Consider the following 26,462-nt stretch of genomic DNA (forward strand, 5'->3'; position numbering starts at 1 on the left):
AGAGAGCAAGAAAGCCCAGCTTGTACCTGCTTATTGATACAGCTGAGTATGAGTGTTGAAACTCTTTCAAATATTCAGAATCAATATGTATTTAAAAATAGATATTTTTGACAACACTAGGACAAGGTAATGTTTTAAAGTTTTATTCACATTACATTTAGTCATGTTTACGGACTTCCTTCCTCACTGTCTGACGTATCAACTGACGTTTCCCCTAGTTCTAGTGACGAGTGACTAAATGAAACATTCCCATTATCTCTGAACATTGTTAAAAACATTTGGGTTAATGTAATTACACAATCCATCAAAATATATAACAAAGTTGAGTGGTTATTAGACATTTTAATGCAGAAATGTTTCATCTTTAACTGCCAGATGATATGATTATAGTCAGGTAGTGAGTGGGTGAGTGAGTGAATAGGTAGTGAGTAGTAGCAGTAAAATCTTGAATATCATACATTGCTTTCATTCATTGTCATTTTATGCTAAATAAAAAAGAAGAAAATATGCAAGCACACCGTTGTCTTGTTCCTATTTCTTCTTTTATTCTATATGACAACACTTCAAGTACATGGTGTAGGTAAAGGCTTGAGTACACTTGTATACATTTTGTGTGTGTGTGTGTTCATATTTAAAGAAAAAGTAGTGTGTTTCAAGACTTAGGTTTTATTTTCACAGCTCGGGACACCCATCTCTTTAGATGAGAGTACACTGCGACATCTCAAAAAATAAGTCCAATACACAGAATGCAGGGGTGTATAAAATCAGAGAAGAATGTGGAACAAGACAGCAGTGTGTGTGTATTTTTGTCTTTTTGTGCAGATACAGTAATTATCACCCAGCACCTGCAAACAACTCATGGTTATGCATGTGCCTCCTGACTGCACAGTGCTAAATCAACCCCGACAACAAGAGAAAAACACAGATAGAAGAAAAAAAGCCTTCAGAATGTAGGGCAGCACAGTTTCACAGGTTTCCAAAAATGCAACAAACTGATGTAGAAAAACAAAAATAGATAAATATGTATCACCCTGGTGATGGTGAGAGGTGCAAATGTAACACGCTCCATCTGTGCTCATAAACCTCAGCAGTGAAAATGATGGCGTGAAACATGAGATAAACAAAATAGCACAATTAATTATTTGGTACATTTGGACCGAGATAGATAAAGTGGCAAGTGGTAATTTAGGCTGTAAAACAGTTTTTCAATCTGAGAAGTTACAGAAACAGAGCCTGCTCCGACAGCTGTCTGTTCTCTTAGAAGCAGGCACACTCAAGGACAGTCAGGGCAGCTAAGTAGGTGTACGACAAACTTCACCTCTCTAAGAATAAGCAGATGTACAGACGCTCGCATCGGAACACACAAAAGCGGAGGCATGCCACCCGTGTTGTGCGTCATCACATTCAAGAAAGGAAAGCAGAGTTTAAGAATGGCAGCCATGAATAATTGATTTTCACATTCTGATGTAAGCATCCTGCCACTGCAGTGTGCTGGCTTTAATAGTCATGTTGTGGAAGAGCTCTGGTGTCCTCATAAGCAACTCAGAGATGCTTATGGACTCAAATTGATATTGCTTTACCCTAAGTGTTCTTCCTCTACACATTTTATCATCTCACTTCAGTGCCTCACACGAGCAGCAAGAATGTGAAAAATCGGGTTTAGCAAATACATAACTTTGTTACTTTAATTAACTTATCATAAAAGATCAGTAGTGAGTCAGTGATCAGTGTTAAGGCTGCAGCTGACATTTTCTTTTTGGTCAGCGATCTTCAAAAACCGTTGACAAATGGATAATCACGGCCAAAATCTTGTTGTGTGAACTAAGATTCATTTGTTTACGAGTGTGCATGATAAAGCCTAAAAGATTATTATACAGTACATAGTGATGTGTGTCCTCATCTTAAGAAAGATATTTTAAAGTACCAACTAAAACGGAAACTTAAAACACCAAGTAGCCTTTAAAGCAACATTATGTAGAGATTGGCATTTTGTGCTTTTTGGCGCCCCCGACAGTTTCTGAGTGCAACACCACTGTGGTGAATACAAATCCCAGGTGTGTAACAGTTTGTCAGATGTAATGTAGGTGCTGACTACAAACAAAACTCATGACATTAGAACAATGTGATGAGGTAAAAAATTGTATGTTGAAGTAAGCATGTATGTAACACTGTGATCCTCCCCTCACACTGAAGTTACCGAAACAACATGACTCTGAAGCTGTTAGTTTAAGGTCAACAAAGGTTACATAATGTTGCCTTTAAAAATCAGGAAGCTGCTTTTATTGCTTCTACGGCTTAAATACATTAAAAAAAAATGTCAGGGTTTGTCATGTTCATAAACATGTACAGATTATTCAAGTCGATCTCCACAAATTTGACAAATGACGTACTCGACTTTGTGGAGTCCTACTCAGCCTATGAAAATTGATAGGATCATCATAGCTTGGGCTTGGAAACTGTAGCATGAAGTTTGTCAATTTAAAAGATAATTTAATAATTTAATTTCAGAGTCAATAAAGTCTCAGTTTGTCATCAAACTAATGAAATGTAAATATATACAATATATAATGTAAAGACTACACAGCCAACAGTGTCGTTAGTGACGTCGTCTCGTTGAACACTCACCAAGACCCGTAACTTAAACATTGTAGAGCTGCTCCTGTATATTAGCAGCTCAGCTGTTTTTCAGGTCAGTGAGTGTAGTTGGAGCAAGCCTTGTGCTGCACAAACCTCAGGCTCTGCTAAAAGGTGAAGTCAAGTGGACAGAGATGTGTGTGTGATAGCTTTAGCTGAGATAAACACAGTGTTCTTCTGAAATATTTAGCAGTGCAGAGATCAGTGGGCAAACGTTCCTTCAGATGCCAGTCTAAGAATGTGGAAAAGTAGGTCACTGGAGGTTTTCATTTAGACGTATGTAGGTTAAAATTCCCAAAAAAACAGCTGAGAGGACACAGCAAATGTATTCTCGCAATGAATTCTTTGTTTCCCAAATCCAGGTTCAAATGAGTTTGTTACTACAGCAGCTTTTGGCTTCTATTAACATCTGTTGGCAGGATAATCTCTTCCGGGAGTGTGAATTATGAAATTAACTGGAATAATGGAACACTTCAGTGTCACTGTACATTGACACTGAAAAGTTTAGAAAATGTAATACTTGTTGTCACTGTGTCATGGATCCTGAGATTGGTTTAGGCTGTGGTTTGTGGTGGTGTTAATCCAGCTTTCCTCTCTTTTCACAGGACCTCTTTCGGCATTGTACAAGGATGTAAATGTTGTTCACCCTGGTCTGCTGAGCTGTGTGGAGCCTCTGGAGAGTCAGCAGGTTCGGGAGCTGCTGAGAAGACTTGGTGTTCATGAACTGGAGCCCCAAAAGCTACTGGAGCAGCACATCTACCCTGCAATACAGAACAACAAATGGAAGGTCTCGTACTGTCTATGCTGGATTTGAAAATTATTTAAGGCTCATTTTAACTAGCAGGTTGTCTGGGGGCGGGTGGGAGTGTGCCGGTGTAGGAGCTCGATCAAGTAGGGGGAACCAGGTTGTGGAGGGCTTTTTGGGGGAGCCAGCGGAGGTTCTGAAGGACAGAGGTGATGTGGTCACAGGTCTAGGAGTGGGTGAGCAGCAGAGTCCTGGATATATTGGAGTTTTTTGAGTATTGTGGATGATGTACCATAGAGGACACTGTTGCAGTAATCCAGTCTGGAAGTGATGAATGGGTGGATGAGAGCCTCTGCAGCTGTGAAAGAGAAGGATGGCCCGAGGCGGGCAATGTTTCTGAGGTGAAAGAAGGCTGTTTTGGTGTTGTGTTTTACGTTTTGTTCAAATGAGAGGGTTTGATCAAAGATGACACCTAGGTTTCGGATGTGAGGGGAGCCATCAGTAGTGAGGGAGAAGTTGTGGGAGGACTTTGTGTGAGTTTTAGGTCCAATAATGATGATTTCTGCTTTATCACAGTTCAGTTTGAGGAAGTTGTCAGGGCTGAATGAGTGGCAGTGGTGATTTCTTTGGTGGAGATGTAGAGCTGGAAGTTGTCTGTGAAGCAGTGGAACTGAAGTCCATGACGGCAAATTATGTGACCAAGGGGGAGCATGTACTGGATGAAGAGGAGTCCGAGAACTGAACCTTGGGGAACACCTTGGGAGAGGAGAACAGTGGGGGGTTTGCAGTTATTGATGCTGGTGAATTGGTGTCGGCTGTTGAAAGCTGCACCAAGGTCAAGCAGGATGAGAATGTTGATGTTGATGTTGCCAGTATCAGAGGAGAGGAGAAGATTGTTTGTTATTTTGAGCAGAGCTGTTTAAGCACTGTGTTTGGATCAGATTGAAACAGGATTGAAACAGGATTGGAATGGTTAGTAGAGGTTATTGGCTGAGAGGTGCGACTTGAGTTGGGAGGCGACAACACGTTCCAGTATTTTGGACAGAAAGGGGAGGTTGGAGATAGGTCTGTAGTTGTTTGGGATGTCAGGGTTTAGTCCAGGTTTTTTTGAGAATGGGGGTGACAGCAGCCAGTTTGAGAGAGCATGGGATGGAGCCAGTGGATAGGGAGGAGTTTACATTGTATTTGGCTTCAAAATGTCTCTCATTCCTTCTTTCATTGCGCTCTTTTTTTCCCTCTACTCTGTCGTTCTCCACTAATTCCACCACCAGTCGAAGCCCGAGGCTGTGGTGGTGAGTTACTTGGTTTTCATCAAGCTGCATGCCTCCTCCAGCAAGGAGTACTTAGACGATGCGGTGCCCGTCCTCACCAGCAGGGGTCTGCTGTGCCCAGCCAATGAAAGCGTGCACTTCTCTGAAGAGTACGGCAACATCAACCTGCCAGAGAGACTGCCTGGTACAGACACACACACACACACACACACACACACACACACACACATACATACACACAGTCTGTAAAAAGGTTGATGTACTTAAACATGAACTTCATTGTACTTCTCCAGTTATTGTTCAGTGTCCATGTTGGCCTTTGAAGCCAGCTAAAAGATTCAGAACTATCAGCAGAACTCGTGTCTTCCTGTCCCCAGCTGCCATCTCCCTTTTCTTCTTCATCAGCTGTGTGTTTGCTCATGTTCGTGTATCAGACTGTGTGTGTATTTTCCTTTGTGAGGAAAGTAGTTTGTGATTCTGTGAGGGGTTGCTTCCTTCGTGGGTTACAGAAAGTATGACATGCCTGGGAGTACTGAATAGACTAGTGTGTGTGTGTGCGTGTGTGTGTGTGTGTGTGTCTGTGTTTGTGTGTTATGTAAGTGGTGGTGGAGTGGACAACATGTCATGGAAAATGGATCAGAACACTTTTTGACAAAGAGAGAGGGGCTGAATTCAGACTGATGTTCTCTTTGTTACATTTCTGCTCCTCTGCCCTTTAAACACATCAGTTTGAGCGTTTTTAAACATAATCACACGTTATTAAGGATCTCTTGCAGTTGTTCTCTAACAGTTATATAATGTAAATTGTTTTGTTCCCATTTAATGTTGCATATCTGCAACTAACTATACTCATCCAATACTTACATTTCACAGCATAAAACAATGGTGCATTGCACAGTTCCAGAACATTAAACATAGTGAGATCAGTCCTGTGTTGGAAAGCTATGTTTGATCATATCTCTGCATTAGTCAACTTCAAAGATTTCTTTTAATGATGGTCTGATTTTTCATCAAGATAAAAAGATAAACTATTAAACATATCATAAAAAGCATTTATAAAGAAAATACTCTATACTAAGTATGTTTAAAGTAGCTGCTGCAGAGTTCCTGTACTGAAGACAGCAACATATTTTGGGTGCTTTCTGATGATGCTGTTTATGACATAGACTGCCGATTAAATGTATTATAGCTGCTACTAGTTAGTTTAGGGTCGCCACTTAGCAGCTAAAGGCCCCCGACAAACCAGGCCAACAGTCCGCCTGGTGTGTCGAGTAATTAAAGTCACTCACTGTAAAATAAGCTGGATCATTTTACATAATGATGTGTGTCCTCATCTTCAAACAAAGACTAAAACTGAAACTAAAAACGCAAATTTAGCCTCTAAAATGACCTGGAAACAATATCTTTATAACCTCTACAGTTCAAATAAATGACTAATACTTCCAATATAATTTCAGGGTTTCTCATGTAGATGTATATGTACAGATCATTTAATTGCATCTCCACTGATTTGACACATAAAGTTAAGCTTTCTCACCATGTGGAGTCCTGCTGAGCCTGTGGAAATTAGGGTGATCGTAGCCTGGGCTTGAAAACTGTGGCTGCGGAGTATGAAAGACGTGGGCGTGAGCCAGGCAGGAAGGATCTAACAAAGAGATTTTTATTGGTGGCACAATGGGAAATATAGGATTCAGCATTTTTGGAGCTTTTGAGACAAAAATCAGGATATGTTTGCTTTTTTTTCTTAGCCTGTATCTCTTGAGCCCTTTAACTTTATGGAAGTGCTAAATGCTAAATCACTGGTGTTCCTCTTCACATTAGTACATCCTGGCAGCTGTGCATGCTCAAGAATAGCAACATTTTTATAAATTCTCAAAATTGCACCCCTGGATAAAAAAAAAATTAATAAAACAATATACATCAATTTCCTTCATAAGTATATAGACCCTGAAAACAGAAGACCAAAGAATCAGAGAGAGTAGAATTAGAGAATAGTATTAAAAGGACTAAAGGTGCAAGAACTCTGCAGACTGCATAGTCTGTTTATTTTTACCGCTAATGCAAAAAATAGATGTAACACATGATACTCAATTTATGGGAAGACACATTGGTCATTTTGTGAAATGGCAAGGAAGAGAGACACGTTAAATATGCCTTGATCAGCCTAGATACTCATCCTTTATATCCCCTCCATAAACAAATAAGGCCAATGGGAGAACAAGTGCCAGCCTGACACATATCACTGCTGTTGTTAGTGCTACTGTACTATACTGCACCGTATTTCCCATGAAGCTAGTGTCACCAATTCCCACCTGGTAGAGGATGTTACTGTACTTTATTTTGCCTAATTTTGTTTGCTGTCAGGCTTGACTGAGAAAGCTAGTGATTCCTCCCTCTCAGGCCTTGGCTTTGTTCACCATCCACCACTGCCAGAAAACCCCGAAAGCTTTGGTTCTGTTTGTAGTGGATAAGCAGTGTAGGAGTTCACCTGTTGGCTGTAAATCAGTGCAGCAGACTGTTAGATTTGACTAATTACACCAATGATGAACTCCTGCCATCACACTTCAGTCCTTTCTTGTCTTTGATTTTCTCATCTCATCTTACCTGTTTGATGCTCATCACATTCATGCATCCTCCACAGTATTTTTTTTTCTCCTCCTCCTGTAAACAGTCATCCTTCTGCCTGTCTGTGTTTCTTTTCTCAACCAGGCTGTGATTGGGTCCTGCTGAGTCCGTGTTATGTGCAGACAGACGGTGATGTAGAAGGATGGAGAGAGCTGTTCAGCAGACTGGGAGTCAGAGACGGCCTCATCATCCGCAAAGAGAAACAAACACTCACTGCTAAAGAACTGGTGAGGAGGACACTGTAACACTGTTACCTCAGCTGTTTATAGATCCCACAAAAAATGCAATTATACCGTAGGTAAGAGCAGACCCAAGGTCGTGACAGCGCCACCTGTTAGCCCAGATGATGAAGGGCTCTGCATGTGTTGTGTAAGGACACAATATTTACTGGTTGCATGGACACCAGAAGCAGAGCACAATCATCCTGAAACATTACAAACTAACTGTGACTCATCATGATGAATAAGCTAGTCATTAAAAGATGAAGATATTAACCATTATGAGTCACACAAGGACTAGAGGGATCAATAGCTGCTTTGAGGATAAGCAGAAAAAGCAGGTGAGTGATGGGACGTGTCACAGACAGAGCTGAGGCTGCACTCTTCACATTCCTGATGCCTGTTTTAGCCTGGGCTACAGCTAGCAGGGATGATACGTGGATTCATCATGATACTATCAGTCATTATTTGACCTATGCTGCCTTCGTGTCATATGGCAAAATATGATACTGTGTTAAATTGTGAATATTAATGTGTGAAGAAGCTGAAAACTCATTTATAGTGCAAAACACATGATACCTAGCTGTTTTTGTCACATTTGTGCATTTATTTCAGTACATTTACTGCATTTAATAAGGTATATTGTTGAATACAAACTTAATAAAGAAGCCAGAGCAAAATTTAAAGTAAAATTATTCCTGTTAATTAGTGGATCAGTGGTTAATCAATTCAAGCCTGAATAAAACTTACAAAGACTAAACTTAATTATTTAGATTTAAGATTTTTTGAGCAAAGATGGATGGTATAATATTTAATACCTCGTTTCATACCAACTTTAAATGTGCATACCACTAGCTAGTGTATCATATTGTGTTGATTAGTGATGTTGATGATAAATCATTAATCAAGTAATCTCAGTTAAGAATTTCACTGATTTAAAAATCATGTGAGTCAGTCAGAGATGGGCACACATTACAAATACATGCTTATCAAATATATCCAAATAAAATACAGAATACTGGTACTAGGAAACGTATTGCATTCAAATATAAGTACTTTGTAATTTAAGAAAAAAGAACAAAGACATTCTTGTACTTGTTAGGTCAATGAAAGCAATCTGGCTTTGTATAATCGGCTCCATTATTTTGCCACGACCTACAAACATTCCATTACCCTGCATCCCTAATAAATCTTTGTGCTTCACGGAGTGACGGAGCTCTGCTGACAGTGCTGTCAGCTGAAGAGTCACTACACTGGACAACAGTCAGAAGCAGTTTAGCTGACTTCTCTAGCATTCATCACTGAAGCAGAGTGTTTCCCTCTGCTTCCATTACCCTTCTCTATTTCCATCACTTATGTGGTGTGTAGTTTACAGCCTGCCATGCTGTTGCAGCTTAAAGGAAAAAGCAGTAATTCAGCTGATAAAAAAAAACACAGTTGTCCCTCTATAATATGACTGCAGCTTAATGGCTTTATAATATTTCAGTTCAATAACAGTATTTGTCTCTCTTATCATACTCTCTCCCTCCTCCTCCTCCTCCTCCTCCTCCTCCTCCTCCAGGCATCCAGCCCCTGGTCAGTGGAAAGTGCAGCATGGTACCAAATTCCAGTGGAGGGCTGTGTGCTCGATGACTACCCCTGCGAGGAGTTTTATGCCCTGGCCACAGCCCAGCTGCCGGGCTCCCTCCTCCTGCAGCAGAGAATGGCCTTACTGGAGCTGCTGGCAGCCAACTGGAATACTGGGTAACAAACATACATAGACACACTCTCACTTACATATTTCTCCTCCTATGTCATATTCTTTCCAGCTGATGATTTTCACAATTGAGAAGCAGGTGCATTGAAAGGGTTTCTGTTGTGTTAAGGAAGCCAGTGGCGTAACGGTTTAGTCAGTGTCAGGTAATAACTCCCAGCATTTTTACTGTGGCATTAAGTGTTTACTGGGTGAAGTGGGGACATTGTTTTTACAGTTCAGTGTTTTTCTTTTCGCCCTGAGCAACACATGAGCCTTTTGTTTGGTTTTTGTTGGAGGTCGCCAGAGGGATCAGTCTGGGGATTAATTTGTGTGGATTTAGTTGCTCTTAGCTCTGCCTCATCTCGTGAGTTACTGTTACAGATTTGTGTAAGCAGACAACGGCAGTTCAGGTAAAGAGGTCACCTGAGCTTACATAGTCATTCTGGTGAACAGAACTATAAAGGATTAGATTGTGTGATGCTGTATTCCAAGTAACCTTTTTATATCACAGTTGGACGAATCACAATGTTGTCGTTTTAGCATCATTTATGAGTTATACTTTGCACGACAGTCAACCACTTTTCCAAAGCATGCCACTGAATTTTATATTGCAGCTATTTAGGTATTGCACTCCACATTGTTCACCTTTGCTTTTTATTTGTCTGCAGTCCTGAGCAGCTGCAGAATATGGGCTTACCCCCACTTGCACTCTAATGCAGCAGACCTGCAGATCAGTTAAATCACTTGATTGTTTCAAATACCTTACCATGCAAAGATAACGTAAGAGACAAATAGAATCATATCTATAGTTTTCATGGTATGGATTACCTGTCTCAAAAGAGATTCCCATACTATACTTAAAGGAATGGAAAGTACTGGCTGCCTGGAAGTGAAACACTGTGGTTGATCTGAATTTTAGTCGGCAGTAATGACAAACAAGACAACAAGCCTGAAGCACTCAAATAAGGTGCAATACATTATGGGAGATATTTTAAGACTTGACATGTGTTGCGTACATCTGGAAAGCAATGGAGCACAAATAATCATTTTTTTCCGCTCCTGAACTTGAAATTTAATTGAAGTGAAGATGGTGTTACCCTTCAAGTGTGAATTCATCCTGCAGGAGAAATATTTGTTGAATAAAGCATTAGCAGCCTGTAATATCAAGCAAGTCAATAGTATGAGATTTTTTGGTAAAACTCCTTTTTCACAAGATTATTTCATTAAATATATAAAATAATATAACAGGCTTGCTTGATATTACTGGCTGCTTGAGTCGTATTGCACTTGATTGGACCTGTAGTGAGCCATTTAAAAAAGACAGATTCTGGCAGAAATGCACTGAGGGGAAGGTCAAATTGTTTGAAAAGAGGAGGCAGCTCTGTTGCCTTTCGCTGTTGTGGGGCTTTATAGAGAGCCCGGTATAATAACTTTATAAAGCAGCTTTTAACTTGCTGCAGTAATCTTCACTGCCACTGATGTTTAAGTGTTTTTCTGTTTCAAGTATGATGTTTCACCCTCACTGTTGATACCTGGTGAGTCTCTTTCTAGTGTGTCGGAGAAATCAGTCCTGCGGATATTACATCTCCTTCATCCGCATGTTCAATTTCCGACTCCAAACATCGGTTCAGCCCTTTAGCACAAACATAGTTTGACTGTTTACAGCCTAAAGAAATGACTGGAAATCAACTCCTCCAGCTGCTCACGTAAACAGTGACGTGGAGCAACATATAGAGCTCTCGGAGAGATAATCCACGTAATAACAGTATTGGTAACTATTTTCAAATTTGAGCCTTGCGTCAGGGGTGGATGACCTGGGCCAAAAATAATGTAATTCTACAACAAATATTTAAATAATTACATGTTGCAAATGACTCTTCGTGTCTGTTGGATGTTCAGGACAAATTTAAACTCAGTCGCCTGAAAAATAAGCAATTGGTGAGGCTGAGAATACACATACAAAGAATGACGAATATGAAATTTAGCTCCAGGTGCCAAACTTAAAGAAAATCATAACTAGAAAAGTATTCAGAGTACAGCAGTAGGATCTTTTCAAGAGAATCCATGACATGAAGTGGGTAGGCCTAGGTGAGTTGGTATGTCCTGAACCTATATTTCCCCAGAAATAATTGCGATAAATGAAATTATTGCCATTTTAAAAACAATTTTTGCCACTGATATCATGAAGATATGTGAGCACGATAATGCAAGTACACCCTTTCAAAGAGCAATGATTTTTTAGTTCTTAATATTCAGACATTGGAATTGGATGTGAAAAACATACTTAAATATTGTAAAAAAAAAAAAATAAATAATAAAATACATGAAATGTAACCAAACAACTACAACAATAAATAAAATGTGAAAAAATGCTGAGGTGCTGTGCCCAAGTCGTATATTGGTCGGGAACATGCTTTAGTTTTTTGGCATTTTGTTGGCTAAAACATTGGTGACATTGTCATTTCAAAATTATTACATAGCATTATTCAGGTCAGCAAAAATGATCGAGGTCATGTCCATATAGCGATAAGTCCGTAAGACATGTATGATAGGTCACTAACGTAACTATTGTGACAGGCCGATTTGCCAGGGTAACACATTAGACTGAAGGCAGGGTAACACTGAAGCGGGTCGGCTGTCAATCTCCCGGCAAATAGAAACTAAAAGTCCTTTTTTTATACCGTGGCTGTGTAGCACAACTGTCATCTATTACACTGGTCAGATTGACACAAGTTGATTGGTCTTTTGAGCGCAGATAAGAGTTTCTCAGTGCATTTAATTCTGACCATTAAACACGTGTAGTGCTGCTGACTGCTGTATATTCTGCAGAGGAATGTAGGTCACACAGTTCTGCCACTTTGTTGAACGTCACAAGAGGCATCAGGATCACTGAGCTACAACTTCAGATCATGCTTTGTAATCACAGGATCTCTGAAGTTATAGGATCCTATATTAAAAATATCCTGTTAAAGGTGCAATATGTAAAAATTTAAATTAACAACATTTTTTCGATGTTATGTCAAAGACGTCTACGTATCATTGATGTCTTTGTCTTCTAGATGATACGCTCAAGGGTGCAATATTCCAGAATTTTAGTTCAAAAAGTAAAAAGATTAACTAAAGTTAACTAAAATAAATAATGTATATATTTAAGACATACACATATTGTGTTGCAGAGATGTTTACTGAAGTTAGTATACTAATCAGCTATGTCCTGTCTCCTTAAACCACTTTGTACTTCAAAAGGCGATAGTCCAATAGTATAGCTCAGTATCCCCCCTGTATACTTTCAGGCACGGGCCTGAAAAGCTGGCAGTTCCAAGTTCTTGTGCTTGCTGCGTAAACACCAACACTTGCCCATTAGGTTGGCTAGCTGCACGGCTAACTGAGCTAACTAGCTAACAACAGCTATGGTGATGGATCTATGAAGAGAAGGCAGTTAGCATTTACGCTGTTGATCTGCTGCCCCCTATTTGTTTGGAGTATGAATTCAGCAGGTGGCCACTTCTTACATATTATACCTTTAAAGGAAACACTGTCATTGTATTCTGGCATCCATTCTGTTACTTCCACTGCAGCGAGGAGGTTTGAAAGTTTGTATTAATCTGTGCCAAACATGATCTATAATCGTCTTTCCCTTTCTTCCAGACACCGCTACTCTCAGTACATCGCAGCTGAGGTGGTCGACAGTGATGGCAAAATGATCAGAAGCACCAAGTCCTCCTTCTACCACTTCCTGTGTTTTCTTGAATGGATTCCAGCGTACCAGCCACAGGAAGGAGAAAAGCAAGAGAGAAAGTACCTCCGTCCAAACTCAGTCTACCTGAGCTCACCTGAGGTCACCAGCCTGCTGGGGACTCATGTCTGCTATGTGGACATACACCCCAGCGAGTTCACCAGAGCTCTTGGTAAAAATGTGCCTACTGTGGTGTAGATCTCTGTTCTTCATTGCTGTAGTTATTGTTTGTCTTCCAGAATATTCTGAGCCAGTTACATAACAGACGAACTGTTTGTCTCTCATTTCCCCTCTTCTAGGAATGAGACAAAATATCACAGTGGATGCTCTGATTAACTACCTGAAGCAGTGGTGTGTCAGACCAGAAGCAGATTCCCAGGAGCAGAAATCATCTGAGGACGAGTTGGAGGGGGCGAATTTCACTTCCACAGTTCAGCACATCCACAACGTCTACACCTATCTGTATCAGAACTGTTCCCAGAGCAGCCTGAAGGAGCTGTTCCAGCACAACCCTGCTGTTTATGTAGAGGACAGCAGGTAAGTGTCAGCCATATCACCTCAACTGTTCAGATTCATGTCAAGATGTAGTCCCCACAAGTCAAACTCTGCTCTGCAGGTGGAATGTTGACTGGAGCTCGGGACGTTTCTACCACATGAAGGAAGTGTGCTGGAGTGACCCAACGGAGATGTTCCGGCGCTACAAACAGCTGATTCGCGGACCAGACAGCCCTGTGCCAGAGCCTAAGGTCCTGGCTCCCTTCTACAGCCAGCTGGATGACATGAAACGCTTGTTCATCAGAGTACGCTGCTCTTTTACTGTTTTCCTGAAAAGATCTCATGTCTCACTTTTATTCATTTTACCCCAGTCACTTTTAGTCACAGCTCATGTTATTTCCCTACATGTATAAAAAGTTTCTTAGACTCATGAAGCTGTTTGGCCTTTCATTAAGCCCAACTCCTCATTAGTTACTGTCGCTATGCCTTTCAAGCTTTTTTTATTCTTGCATGGCACAAAGTTTTTTGATCATGGCGGCAAATTTGTTAACTGTGAGTCCTTTACAGATGAAGGTGGGCAAAAGCTGCTTTTTATCTCTAGGCGGCCGGCCTTGATTTAACTGCTCAAATCAAATGTTGCTTGTTATAATAATGATAAACTTTATTTCCGTGACACATGACGTCAGTGACGCACAACGAAACGCTTCGCAGATGTACCCGAGTTTCAAAAACCTGTGTAGACCTGATAATTTTGGTGGAAGAGTGAACTGAAATACACCACCTCCCAAACTCTTTGATTACTGAGTATCTGTATTACTACAGACACGTACACGCCGCTTCAGCATGTGGAGGAATCCAAACCCTGACAGTCCTGCTGTGGCTAATTACTGTTGCTAAGCTATGATTAGACAAGTGTTGTTCCGGGAGAGGTTTAGTGAACAGTCACAGTTACTTACATGTTGAGGAGGACATAGTATATTGTAAGTCACCAGTCATTTACAAATATTCAGATATCAAGACAATAATCACAGGTTTTGAGGGTTTAGGTGGGAAAAGATTTTACTATGAAGGCACTTTGCTGTGTATAATGTTTTAATTAACTGACTCCCAATTGTTTGTTGCCAATTTTAAGATCAAACTTCACCATTACTAATATAACCTATGCATGCGTCTGTGATTATATGTCTTATGTGTAGCAGCTGGATGTGGATCGCAGTCCCAATATGAAGCAGTATGTTGGTTTGTTGGAACTGATCTGTTCATCGTCTCAAATACCAACTGCTGAGGTGCTACAGGATGTGTCGGTGCTCTATGCCAGACTTGGTAAGGACATTTCTATTCTTTTGTTTCAGAGAGCTTCTCGTTCAGTCACTCACACATTTTCTTGCTCTTTATGTCCATCTGTCTGCAGCTCATTATCTCTCTGCTCAACAACTGTTTCCCTCTTGACTAGCCGAACCTGTTACATCCTCCCTGTTCCCTGACTTTAAATATAACTGTAATATAATAAATATATTTTTTATTTTCAACAGCTCAAAAGTGTACGATTCCAGTATCTGGCGAGCAGGAAAACACTGCTCAGCCCCAACTCGATCGTGGTTACTGCTCCACCTTGAAGGGTGAGTAACGCATTCATGTTCATGTTGCAGACACAACCTGCCTTCATTACCTCTGTACTCCGTGTGTCTGTCAGATTTCCTATTGGTCTGACCATTTACTGCAAAGTATTTACTGCAAACAAGCGTCTTCCACCACCTGTGAGTGCAGCTCGTGTTTTGAAAGCAGCTGGGAGGAATTAAATGCTGCAGTCTGGAATTACTTTACAATGCAGAGTGAAAGCAGAAGCTGTACGACCTGCAGTGAAAGTGCTTTGAGGTGTGGCAGCAGAGTGAACTAGTTCTAGTATGTGATAGTTTTAAGCTATATTGTGATACATCATCTATATCTTGATACTTTGAAATCTCTCTTAAAGCACTTCAGAAATGGTTCAAATATCACAATATTTTTGACCAAAGTCGTGACAATGTTGCAGGGAAGACTATTGGTACTTTCACAAAATATTAAAACAATGAGATTTTTAATAAATAATCATCAGTAATGTGGATATAATGAGTGGGTAAAGGCAAGTAGAACAGTCTGGTAAGTTCAGACCTTGACATTACTTTACTGTAATAACCTTCAAAACCAGGAGAAGACAACACTCATGAGATATCACCATATAACAATATTTAAAATGTAAGAACTTATATAGTCTCATGTCAAGATAATGATATCATTGATGTATTTCCCAGCCCTACAAAGAAGGCAGTGAAGAAGAAGACTGCCAGCTAGTAAACATGGATGTTAACAGTGCAGGCTTTAAAATATTTCAAATACTGGTGAATTGTTTTTTAGGAAAATAAATGCATTCAGCATGTTTGTCGGCATCAAGGACACACACACTGTGTTTTTTTAAGATACTCTAGATGTAAACACTGAGGAAGGAAGCCACACTAAAAGCCTGATGCTGACCCTGGCTGTCTTCTTTTGCTTTGTGTTCAGGTATGGTGTCTGATAAGAGGGTCTTCCCCACCAAGGATAACAGCTGGGTGAGTCTGGCACGCAAACCCATGATTGCTGACAGCAAAGAGCTGGAAAAGGTCTTTAAGCATCACAAGCTCTGTCTACTCAACCTGCCACCAGCAGAGAAGAAGACGACTCACAGGAGCAAGACTGGGAACTTTGGTATGCTGCATACGGCCAATGTTAGATTGTTACTTTATTACTTTTGACAATACTCAATAGAAAATGATTACCTGGATTATGTTTGTGCAGTTTGGGGTAACATACAGATCCTGACTCTTGATCTATAATTTCCTGCCAGCGCCGGGAGAACGAGCTAACACCGTGCCTACCTTCAACGAGAGGGACCGATATTTGTTCCTGGAGATCTGTGGGATCCATCAGCTGTCCCAGTGTGTCAAGACTGAGCCACAGACTGAGAATCTGAGACCCTGTCCATCTATGCAGGCCATGGTGCGCTTCGTGATACCCTACATCCAGAGGTTCCTCTACCACCACGACGAGCTGTCTGAAGTCTACTCAGAGCTGATTGACAACAACATCGGAGAGAAAATCAAGCGACTTTACTTTGGACAGGTCAGAAGTTTAATAAAACTGGAGGTAGTTCCTCATTTGGTAATAAAATCTGATGCTAATCAGGCTTAGGTTGACAGAGAATCTCTTACCCCCTGAAGTAAATGTTTAATGTTAAAGGAACTGTTCACCCAAAAGGTAAAATCCAGTCATCATCTCCTCCCCCCGTGATGATGGATAGTCAGGTGAAGTTTCATAGTCCACAAAACATTTCTGGAGCTTCGCAGGAAAACAGCGTTGCAGCTAAGGTTTTTCTTTTATCTCAGCAGCTACAGTGAAGATTTGTAGATAACTTGTTTGGTCTCCTGGAGATTACAGCGGACGAGCTGTATGGAGCCATTTGATATTTTTTTGGTTGTTTTTTCTGTTTTAAAACAAGTCTCCAGCTACTTCAGTTGTTGGAGAATGCTGCAACACTGTTTTGCTGCTTCACCTGACTTTCCATCAGTATTGGGGGAGGAGATAATGACTGAACTTTACTTTTAGGGGAAACTGTTCCTTTAAGCACTATTCAACAGCAGAAACAACATCCTTGCTCCACACCTCTTCAGTCTCTGTCCCTGTTGATCATAAAGCCAGATTTACTAACATGAAATCGAATTTGCACTCAGCCTGTCATTCAATTTGCACTTTGCCACTTAATGTACTAAGACAAGAGCTCATTGTGCAGTCATAGCAGGGACTGCATTCTGCTAGAGAGAAGAGCTCAGTAGTTCAGTGGAAGATTTGACTGAGATCACTGAACCCAGGAAAGAAATTATGATATGACAGTCCTGTTTTCTACTCAGCGTTCTTCTCAGTACTGTAGCTGTGTCTCCCTGAGCAGTCAGGACTGCTTTGTTTGGCTCATACACACTGTGACACATACACACTGCTCTTTAAAATCTACATTCTTCTTCATTACTATGTAACGCAAACCTTAGTGTAAGCAGAAAACAGCAATAACTATTGTCAAGTGCACACTCTTGGCATAGAGGGTGAGGAGCAAAGCACAAACATAATGTAATCTGGAATGTGCCTCGTCTGAAGCTGCTGTCTGATTGTTTACAGGTGGGTAAGCTGTACATTCGCTACCAGCTGGATGTTGATGACAGTGAGGTGGTGGAGTTGCATGACGTTAACTGTCTGCTGAAGGACGAGAAGGAGCTTTACATCCAGAAAGATCACCTCTCAGCTAAGCTGGACATCTGCAGGTGTGTGTGTGTGTGTGTGTGTGTGTGTGTGTGTGTGTGTGTGTGTGTGTGTGTGCGCGTGTGCGCGTGTGCGTGTGTGGAGGGTCTTGACACACTTCTGTTGTCAGACTAATTCCTGATAACTGATTAAATCCAGCAAAGTTAAGAGAACACGTGCCTTTTTATGCCTCCACGCCGGTGATACCCAGGGTCCGAGGCATTATGTTTTCGGGTTGTCCGTCGGATTTTCGTCCGTCCATCCGGGCCATACTTGTGAACTCGATATCTCAAGAACACTGTGATGTTGCATATTGTGAAAGAAGTATCTCAAGAAAGCCTTTGAGGGAGTTTCTTCAAATTTGGCATAAATGTTAACTTTGACTCAAGGATGCACTAATTACATTTTGGAGGTCAAAGGTAAAGGTCACTGTGACCTCAAATCTTGTGAGGACAATATTTCAAGAATGAATTGAGGGATTTTTGTCAAATTTAGCACAAACCTAAACTTGTTGATGAAGGTTCTCAGTCATCCAGCTCATGGTAATTGTAAGTGCTGTATCGTAGGCAACTGGACTTGTTTCAGTTTCTTGAAGACGTTTCACCTCTCATGCGAGAAGCCTCTTCAGTTCTAACTAAGTTGCAGGCTTTTAAACTCTGTGTGGGAGTGTCCTTACAGAGTCATTAAGGACACGTGTAAGTCTTAAATTTCTTTCTCATTAATTTCAGCGTGTCTCCTCCCTCCTTTATCTTCCTCCTCCATCCTGTCGATCTCTCAGCCAGGCTTAGCCCACCAGTCAATCAAAATGAACAACAAAATTACATTCTGAGACCATTTGCTTGGTGCAGAAATCCAGATGTAATGTGGTCACAGGTGTGTGGTTAGAGAGTATTTTATCACAGCTTTGAAGGTGGCTCAGCCAATCATAACCAAAGACCAGAACCCTTTGTTTTCGAACAACCATTATAAAGAATGAATGATAAAATCCTTTTGATGCTCCCGCCTGTACGTGTTATGTTTGTATGAGACTTGTAACCCTGTGTGTGTGTGTGTGTGTGTGTGTGTGTGTGTGTGTGTGTGTGTGTGTGTGTGTGTGTGTGTGTGTGTGTGTGTGTGTGTGTGTGTGTGTGTTTCAGGGAGCTGGTGAAACTGTTCTGCACAGAGAGCAGCCACAGGAAAGAGCTGATGCCTTTTCTGAGCGGCCTGATAACCTCGCTCGATGTAAGTGATAAATGATCCCTTCAAACATTGATCACTAATCCAGGGAAAAGGGCCTTCGCTCGCTCTCGGTCACCCTGTCGTTCTTTGTCTTTTCTGTCACACTTACACACTGGACCCCCACCAGTGCAGAGCTGACCGTAGCTAGAACTAATAGGCTGTTTCCCCGGAGGGAGTCACGTTTACATTACATCTCATCTCTGTGGAGCAGCAGAGACTCTGTGAAGTCAGAGAGTTGAGAGGTCAAACTTTGATCCCTCTCTGTTCAATATCCTGTCTTGTGTGCTTCTTCTTCTTTGAGACATGCAGCAGAACAGGGCTGCGTTTTAATCGATATTGAAATCTGGAGAACACAAGGCTGTTTGATTAAAGTTCTATATCTGGATGTGCCAAAGAAAATAAAATTGAATATTTGACTGCTTGATTAAAGATTTTAATGGTGTGATTCTGAGGCGTAACAGCCATTTAATACACTGCAGTCAGACTGACGCAGATAAGAGAGGCTTAGGGGAAAACCAGTCCAGATCTGCCTCTCGACTTATTATATCCGCTTATTAGTTTAGCTTTTTTATTATTCCTGGGAATTGATCAAACAGTCCCGGGATGTACATGTTAATTTGGTCATTAACATTTTAAAGAGATGAGACCTCTCTGAAGCAGCAAGGTTGGGAGGGTCTGCTACTTCCTCTGTTGGCGAGAGGCTGAGAGGAGAAACCCCAAATCTGCTCTGCTTCGATCCGCCGGGTCTTCAGACATTCAGGAGGTCTTTTTGTCAATCCTGAATATTAAACCTCTGTTTATGTATGAAGTACAGCCCTGTCTTATAGACTAAATAATTAAATTCTACAATTCTTGAGATGCATTAATCTAAAACAAATGTAATATCCTCCATCAAGATTGCTGCTTATTTCGCCACAGTCATTAGCTGTGTTTGTATTTGCAGGACCCAGCATCCCTGAAGAGATTCCTGCACAAGGAGGACATCAGAGAGCTGCCCAGTGACGAGGCGGTGTGGGAGGTCCCAGAGCCCCCCAGACCTGATATCAACCTGGAGAGAGGTACAGAGGGCACACAGTCCGAGTTCATCACTGCTCTTAAAGCAGAACAATGTAACTTATAAATAGAATAATGTTCCTGTTACAAATGGCAAGTTAAATTCCTGACCATAAAACACACCTCTGCTCACCACATACACTCAGTGGTTTTGCTGCTACAGCCTCACTAGTTCTCATATGACTAGTACAGTAGTTGATGTCGGACATTGTTTGCTAGTGTCAGCACACTGACTTTGTGACTCCTCTCTATTTGTACCACGGTTACACTGTGTTTTAAAAATTCCTATCAGACAAGTCTCGCCAGTCGCCAGCCGTCTTGGTAACGCCCCCCCGGGCAGTCATTTTGGAATGAATCTTAACTGTGCAACAACATGACTTGTTGACATGTTTCCTGCTTCGGCTATGATAAAGCAGACGATCGGCCTTTGCAGGAAGCGGTGAGAAATATGTCATACGATGGTGATTCCTGGTGTGAGGAACTTTTCTAATGCTTTAAGTGGTTTATCTCCTCACTGCTAATTCAGCATGTCCCATTGCAGTAGTTTTCAGTCAGGTTGTTAAATGATGCTATCATCAAAGCAACTGACTGTAGGAATCTAAGGAAACAAAGGAACATTCAAGGTAGGGATGTACAGTAAATGTACAATGATAAACACCTTCCTACCAAACACATCTGATTAACAAGAGAGCACTGATCGGAACAGTCCTCTAATATCAGGCTAGTATTTGTCAACTGTTAATTTGATGAAATTGCAGGAAACAATGTAAAGAAAGTTTTATGAACACTTTGCTCTAACACAAACCATATTTTATATTTATTTATTTCATATCTGAGATTTTCAGAATTCAGGCAAGAAAATACAAAATTTCCTTTAGAAAACATGCATTTGACTTCATTTAGCATTTCTCTAATGAGGGTAAATATATGCAGAAGAGCCCTAATATACACTCTTTAAGATGATAATAACTATAACTGTATAGTTAATGACAGATGATAATAACTATAACTGTATAGTTAATGACAGATGATAATAACTATAACTGTATAGTTAATGACAGATGATATTAACTATAACTGTATAGTTATAGAATTCACTTCTGTTCAAACAGTTTTTGGAGCTCTGATGTGGGACTGAGCAAAAATGAACTACAGTGTGTGTGTTGATGCTACTGAAGGAACATGTCACCCTGTGCAACAGTGTGACTCACTGATGTGTTTTGAGCTGTTTTTGGACAACACTGGAGCTTTGTGTCACAGAGACAGAACATGTATCAGGCTTTGAAACACACAATACTTCTACAAAACATCCCAACACTCGAGACGGCACTGTTAAATTATACAGACTGTGGGGAAAACAGACTGCAGAATAAAACCTGCAGCTCAGTGTGTGTCGATGTGTGAGAGAATGATGGTGTGACGCAGAACATCAGCCTGTAACTCGGAGCTCTAACTGCAGCCTGAGATGAATCCTAACAACACGGAGCTGCTTCCTCTCAGTCTGTGTGAAACGACATCTTACATCTGCACTTTCTCCAGTTCTCTCTGTGACACTTGCCCTGATTTCCATTGTCATTTCATAATATTCAAAGTGTTTATCTTCTCTATCTCAGCCTGCACGAACATTCTCCCACTACACACACTCACACACTCACACACACACACACACACACACACACATACATAACTGGTGTGTTCTGTCATATGCTAATTTGGGTTTGTTCACTGTTGTGTGTGGCGACATAAAAGAGCAGCTGTTGCCAGGGCTCAAAGAGCGAGAGGAGCAGATCCCTCACTGCAGCAAAGAGCACACACACACACACACACACACACACACACACACCCTTGCTCTCATACACACACACAGACTTACATCTGCAAGGATTAATATGATCAAACGACTTTTTCATCAGTAGTCTGTTTATATGGCTCAAAACAGGCTTATGTATGATTGGTGTTTTACAGCTTTTATCCAATCTCTTCTTCTTTTGCTGAGGTTTAATTCACTGAAAATGTTTTGTTCCAGTGCTGTCAAGGAGTTACACCTCCAGCAGCGTCCCAGAGGAGCCTCCTCACCCTGCACAAGAGGACGGGGAACAGACGCTGATTTGCTGGCCTCCTCGAGCACCCATGAATACAGGAGCCAGTCGCACAGGTGTGTTGAAAAGGAGTTGTTTTTTTCCTCACCATGCAAAGCTACATTTCTCATTTCCCACAATTTTTGATGTACCACCAGTTCATGCAGATAGTGGTGTGGTGGATGCCGTCATGAAGATGTGGCCTCCTCCTGCTGCGCCTAAAGACGGAGACCTGGAGAAGGATGTGGCCCCCAGGGGAAGTGGCCGTGTTGTCGGCCAGACTCTCAGCGGCAGCAACAACGAGGCAAAGCTGCCCCTCAGGAGCGTCAGAGCAGCAGACCAGCCAGGCCTTCAGAGAGTCTTCAGCCATCCAGACCAACCTGACCCTGCTGCTGTGACCTCCAACACACCTCCTGCTCCAGGTTACACATTCAACAAACTCTACTGCCATTGTTCATACTGGTTTAGAATTACTTCCTGGAGTTGTAGCTGCTGCAAACAGAATATTGAATTTAAACCAATCAATAATTTTGTATTCACAATGGATCAGATTACTATCTGTCATTTGTAAAGGGTCACATGTCGATCTAAACCCACAGAGAATTAGCACCAACTCTGCTGTTCTCCTGAGCTCTACAGAGCCTTTTAGTCTCTTTTAGCTTGTTTTGGTTTTCTGGCAAACTGAACAACTTTGTTTCGAGCCACAGCAGGAAGCTGTTTTCAGTGTAAAGCTTCCAACTGTTTGCTTCCTTCCCAGCACCAAAAGGCACCAAGTTAGCAAGAAGCTAGTGAAAACAGTGGAGCATTTAGCAGCTAAAGAGGCAGATATTTTTCTTAGGTGTTAGTAGAGTTAATGTGGAAGTGGTTCCATTGCCTACAGCTGGCCAAAAAGATTAATGTAATTGTCATTATGCAACACGAGATTGTATAATGAAATTTAATTTTCTGTGCATTTTAAAACTAGCAACAGCTTACATTTACAAGGTATCTCTTCATAAAGTAGTCTTGTTTGAATTAATGAGTATGTCCTATTCATAATTGTTTCCTTGCATATTTAAAAAAAGAAAAAGTCATGCCATCAGAAAGATTTCAACGATGCCAGAATCACAGATTGAGAACATCCTTTGTTGAATTCCTCCATTTGGTTGTCTGTCACCGACAGAGCGCAGTCACCAAAGTGAGACCACTGAGTCTGACAGAGCTGAGGCTGGAGAGGAGACAGCTCCACCACCTCCATCTGCACAGCCTGCTGAGACGGCCAGCGACCAGCTGGCTCCAAACAGCCTGTAGGCTTCTTCTGCTCATCCCCAACAATCTGAAAAATAAATGAAGAAAACTAATGTTGATTTTTACGTAATCCCAATTCCCCCTGCCTCCCTCTCTAAACTCATCCTTCCTTTGTTGCTTCTCTGTCAGCGTCGTCCCTGAGGCCGTGGTTCTCTCAGGCGTTTTCCAGGGGACTGCAGCCGCTGCAGAAACTCCGCGTGCTCCGCTGATACTGGACTTCCCTCACTGGAATACACAGGCCACACTGGAGGACATGGAGCTCACCTGCCAGAGACCCACAACCGTCAGTACATTCACCACACATGAGGGTTTCTCATCAGTTGAGAGTTAGCAAGATCTTCTAAACTGTGCTGTGCTTGCATAGGTGGTGCTGTCCGACGACGCAATGGATTTCGCAGCGATCGGCGAGTGGGGGGAGCAGCTGGTCAACTCCTTCCTATGCCACTGGAGAGACGGTGCCGAGCCCGGACGACCCACACACATCCTGTGGTGCAATCAGAGCGGAGAGAGCGGCCAGCCCTACGACTTCAGGCTCACTTTTGGAGCAGCAGGAGGGCCGACGGTGGTGTACGTGGAGGTGAAGTCGACTATAAAGAAAGAGAAGTCGTTCATCCACATGTCTGCCAATGAGCTGGACTTTGCACTGAAAGAGAAGGAGCGCTATCACATATTCAGAGTGTACAGCGCAGGAGATGCTCAGAACGTTCGGCTGTGTCGCATTCAGAACCTGGCGCAGCATCTCCACACCAAAGACCTGGCACTATATCTCTTTGTTTGAGTCTTTTGTATGTTTTGTGGGAATATTTGCACTACTTTAACTCATGCCTAAACATTCATATGCCTGTTTAAGTTCATCCTAACTGCACTGATTTGTGGTCTTCTTGTTCTTAGTGTTATTGTTCCAGCTAATGAGAAAAATGTTCACATTCCTTTTTAATTCGTCTAAGATATTTTTATTGCCAACAAACTGCACACAGTTGTGTCTTTTCTAGTCAGTGCACAGTTTTAAAGGGGACGGTGGACATACTGAATGTTTTTACCTTTTTTTATTCCCCCTACCTCACCTCTACTGTAGCATTCCTCTCAAATAAATTGTTTTTCTGACAGCTGAATCCTGGTTCATGTGTGAACAGACACACAGCCTGTGTATCTTTCTTAAAGGGAAAATTCACCCAAAATGTAAAGTTCAGTTATCATCTCATCCCTGAATGCTGATGGAAAGTCAGGTGAAGTTTCGTAGCTTCACAGCAAAACAGAGTTGCAGCATTCTCCAACAACTGAAGTAGCTGGAGACTTGTTTTAAAACAGAAAAACAACCAAAGAAACATCACATGGCTCCATACAGCTCGTCTGCTGTAATCCAAGTCTCCAGAAGCCCCAAGATCCCAAAAGTCATTTACACCCTTTTTAAGCTGAAATCTTAGCAGTGCACCATGTCTGAAGTGGGTGCACAATTTTCGACTGTGTTGTGGGTGTAAATTTGGGAATTTAAGACTCCGATTACACTCGACGAGCTGCATGTTGTTTGTTTTTTATAAAGAGACATTATGTAAAAGATGGCATTTTGTGAGTGTTGGCGCCCCCCACAGTTTCTGAGTTCAACACCACTGTGGTCAATACAAATCCCAGGTGTGTAACAGTTTGTCAGGTGTGACGTAGGTGCTGACTGCAAACAAAACTCCTGACATCAGAACAATGTGATGTGTTGAAAACTTGTATGTTGAGGTAAACATGTATGTTACGCTGTGATCCTACCCTCTCATTGAAGTTACATCTGCTGGCCTGGCTCTACTCGGTTTGACTCGCTGTGGCAGGGATTTGCATTTCCACCGCAACTGGGCTTCCTGCTTGAGGGTGTGTCTTTAACCAATGGCGCACTTGTCTCCATTCCTGCAGTACTATCGAAGAATCACCACTAATAGAGTGGCTCTGCTAATTCAGTTAAGACACATTTCATTCCTATAACTTTTTCACAACAAAAGCCCCCCGTTATTTAGTTATTAAAGCTTTTATTATGAAGCAGCATTACAGGAAATGTGTTTTCAGCAGCTAAACTAAACATAGACAGCTGAAAGTAAACACGATGAAACAGTGAAACACAGCAGTGTTTGAACGTACAAAGAGCGCGAGGGAAACTAAAGACATTCAGTTAGAAGCTACAAAAGTACTGAGAGCTGAACACACTGACCTTTAAAGGTGCTATGTGTAAGAAAAGTTGATTTTTGAGTGTCATTCCCAACTCGTCAAATAATGATGCTTTGGGATGTAGGATGGGTCAGTTTGTGACGAGTTGGGAATGTCACTCAAAAGTCAACACTTCTTCCAAATAGCACCTTTAAATATGTCTTTCTCTTAGCTTCCCTGCACAGACGTGAGTTGTTTGAGGGGGAGGCTTGATTTGGGTTGGCTGCAGCCACGAGACGTCACCACCGGCCGCTTGAAGGCAGGGTACAACGGAGCAGGTCCATCGTGGGTGAGTCACAACTGGGCACAGAAAAACTGGTGATGGAAAAGCAATTTAAGGTTGCTCGGTTTGACTCGGCGCAGCCAAAAATGCTGATGGAAAAACAGCAATAGTGCAGAAACAAGTGACAGAGACACCATTCACCTTATTACAAGACGCTGCACCATCAACATGAATCTGAAGCTGTTATTACAAGGTCAAAAACTTACATAGTGCTGCTTTAAAACAAGTCCCCATGCTGCAACGCTATTTTGCTGTGAAGCTCCAGAAATGTTTTGTGGACTACAAAACTTCACCTGACTTTCCATCAGCATGAGATAATGACTGAACTTTACTTTTTGGTTGAACTGTTCCTTTAGATATGCTTACAGACGGTTCCTGTGCATCATTAGCAGTGAGGGATTCTGTCACCTCAACCTCACGGACAGATGAAGTGATTATAGCTGAGGTTTAAGTTAAATCAAGTGGAAGCGCAGCTGACTGGACAGGTCCCTCACAGGCTGCCATCATTCCTGGTGATTACACTGTCACAGCTAACAGGCTGTACTCGGATAGTACAAGCATACAGAACATCTATATGATGCTCACACAGCTCTAT

At 41.6% G+C, this 26,462-nt stretch overlaps 1 protein-coding gene across 1 annotated transcript in view; it reads left to right on the forward strand.

Moving 5' to 3' along the window:
- The window catches only part of LOC141015176 (uncharacterized), a 57,783-nt gene extending 33,271 nt beyond the window's left edge, over positions 1 to 24,512 (forward strand). Inside the window, exons 29-47 of the mRNA XM_073489123.1 lie at positions 3,240 to 3,421; positions 4,651 to 4,834; positions 7,360 to 7,502; positions 9,055 to 9,236; positions 12,877 to 13,136; positions 13,264 to 13,501; positions 13,581 to 13,764; positions 14,656 to 14,782; positions 14,992 to 15,078; positions 16,001 to 16,183; positions 16,323 to 16,597; positions 17,645 to 17,787; positions 18,901 to 18,985; positions 19,926 to 20,040; positions 22,062 to 22,190; positions 22,272 to 22,535; positions 23,276 to 23,399; positions 23,530 to 23,683; positions 23,765 to 24,512. Of these exons, the coding sequence (XP_073345224.1) occupies positions 3,240 to 3,421; positions 4,651 to 4,834; positions 7,360 to 7,502; positions 9,055 to 9,236; positions 12,877 to 13,136; positions 13,264 to 13,501; positions 13,581 to 13,764; positions 14,656 to 14,782; positions 14,992 to 15,078; positions 16,001 to 16,183; positions 16,323 to 16,597; positions 17,645 to 17,787; positions 18,901 to 18,985; positions 19,926 to 20,040; positions 22,062 to 22,190; positions 22,272 to 22,535; positions 23,276 to 23,399; positions 23,530 to 23,683; positions 23,765 to 24,178 (3,473 nt within the window). The 3' untranslated portion in view covers positions 24,179 to 24,512. The remainder of the gene's footprint in view (positions 1 to 3,239; positions 3,422 to 4,650; positions 4,835 to 7,359; positions 7,503 to 9,054; positions 9,237 to 12,876; positions 13,137 to 13,263; positions 13,502 to 13,580; positions 13,765 to 14,655; positions 14,783 to 14,991; positions 15,079 to 16,000; positions 16,184 to 16,322; positions 16,598 to 17,644; positions 17,788 to 18,900; positions 18,986 to 19,925; positions 20,041 to 22,061; positions 22,191 to 22,271; positions 22,536 to 23,275; positions 23,400 to 23,529; positions 23,684 to 23,764) is intronic.
- Positions 24,513 to 26,462: the final 1,950 nt, after the last annotated feature.

The sequence above is a fragment of the Pagrus major genome, chromosome 20, assembly GCF_040436345.1.
Source record: "Pagrus major chromosome 20, Pma_NU_1.0".
NCBI lineage: Eukaryota > Metazoa > Chordata > Actinopteri > Spariformes > Sparidae > Pagrus > Pagrus major.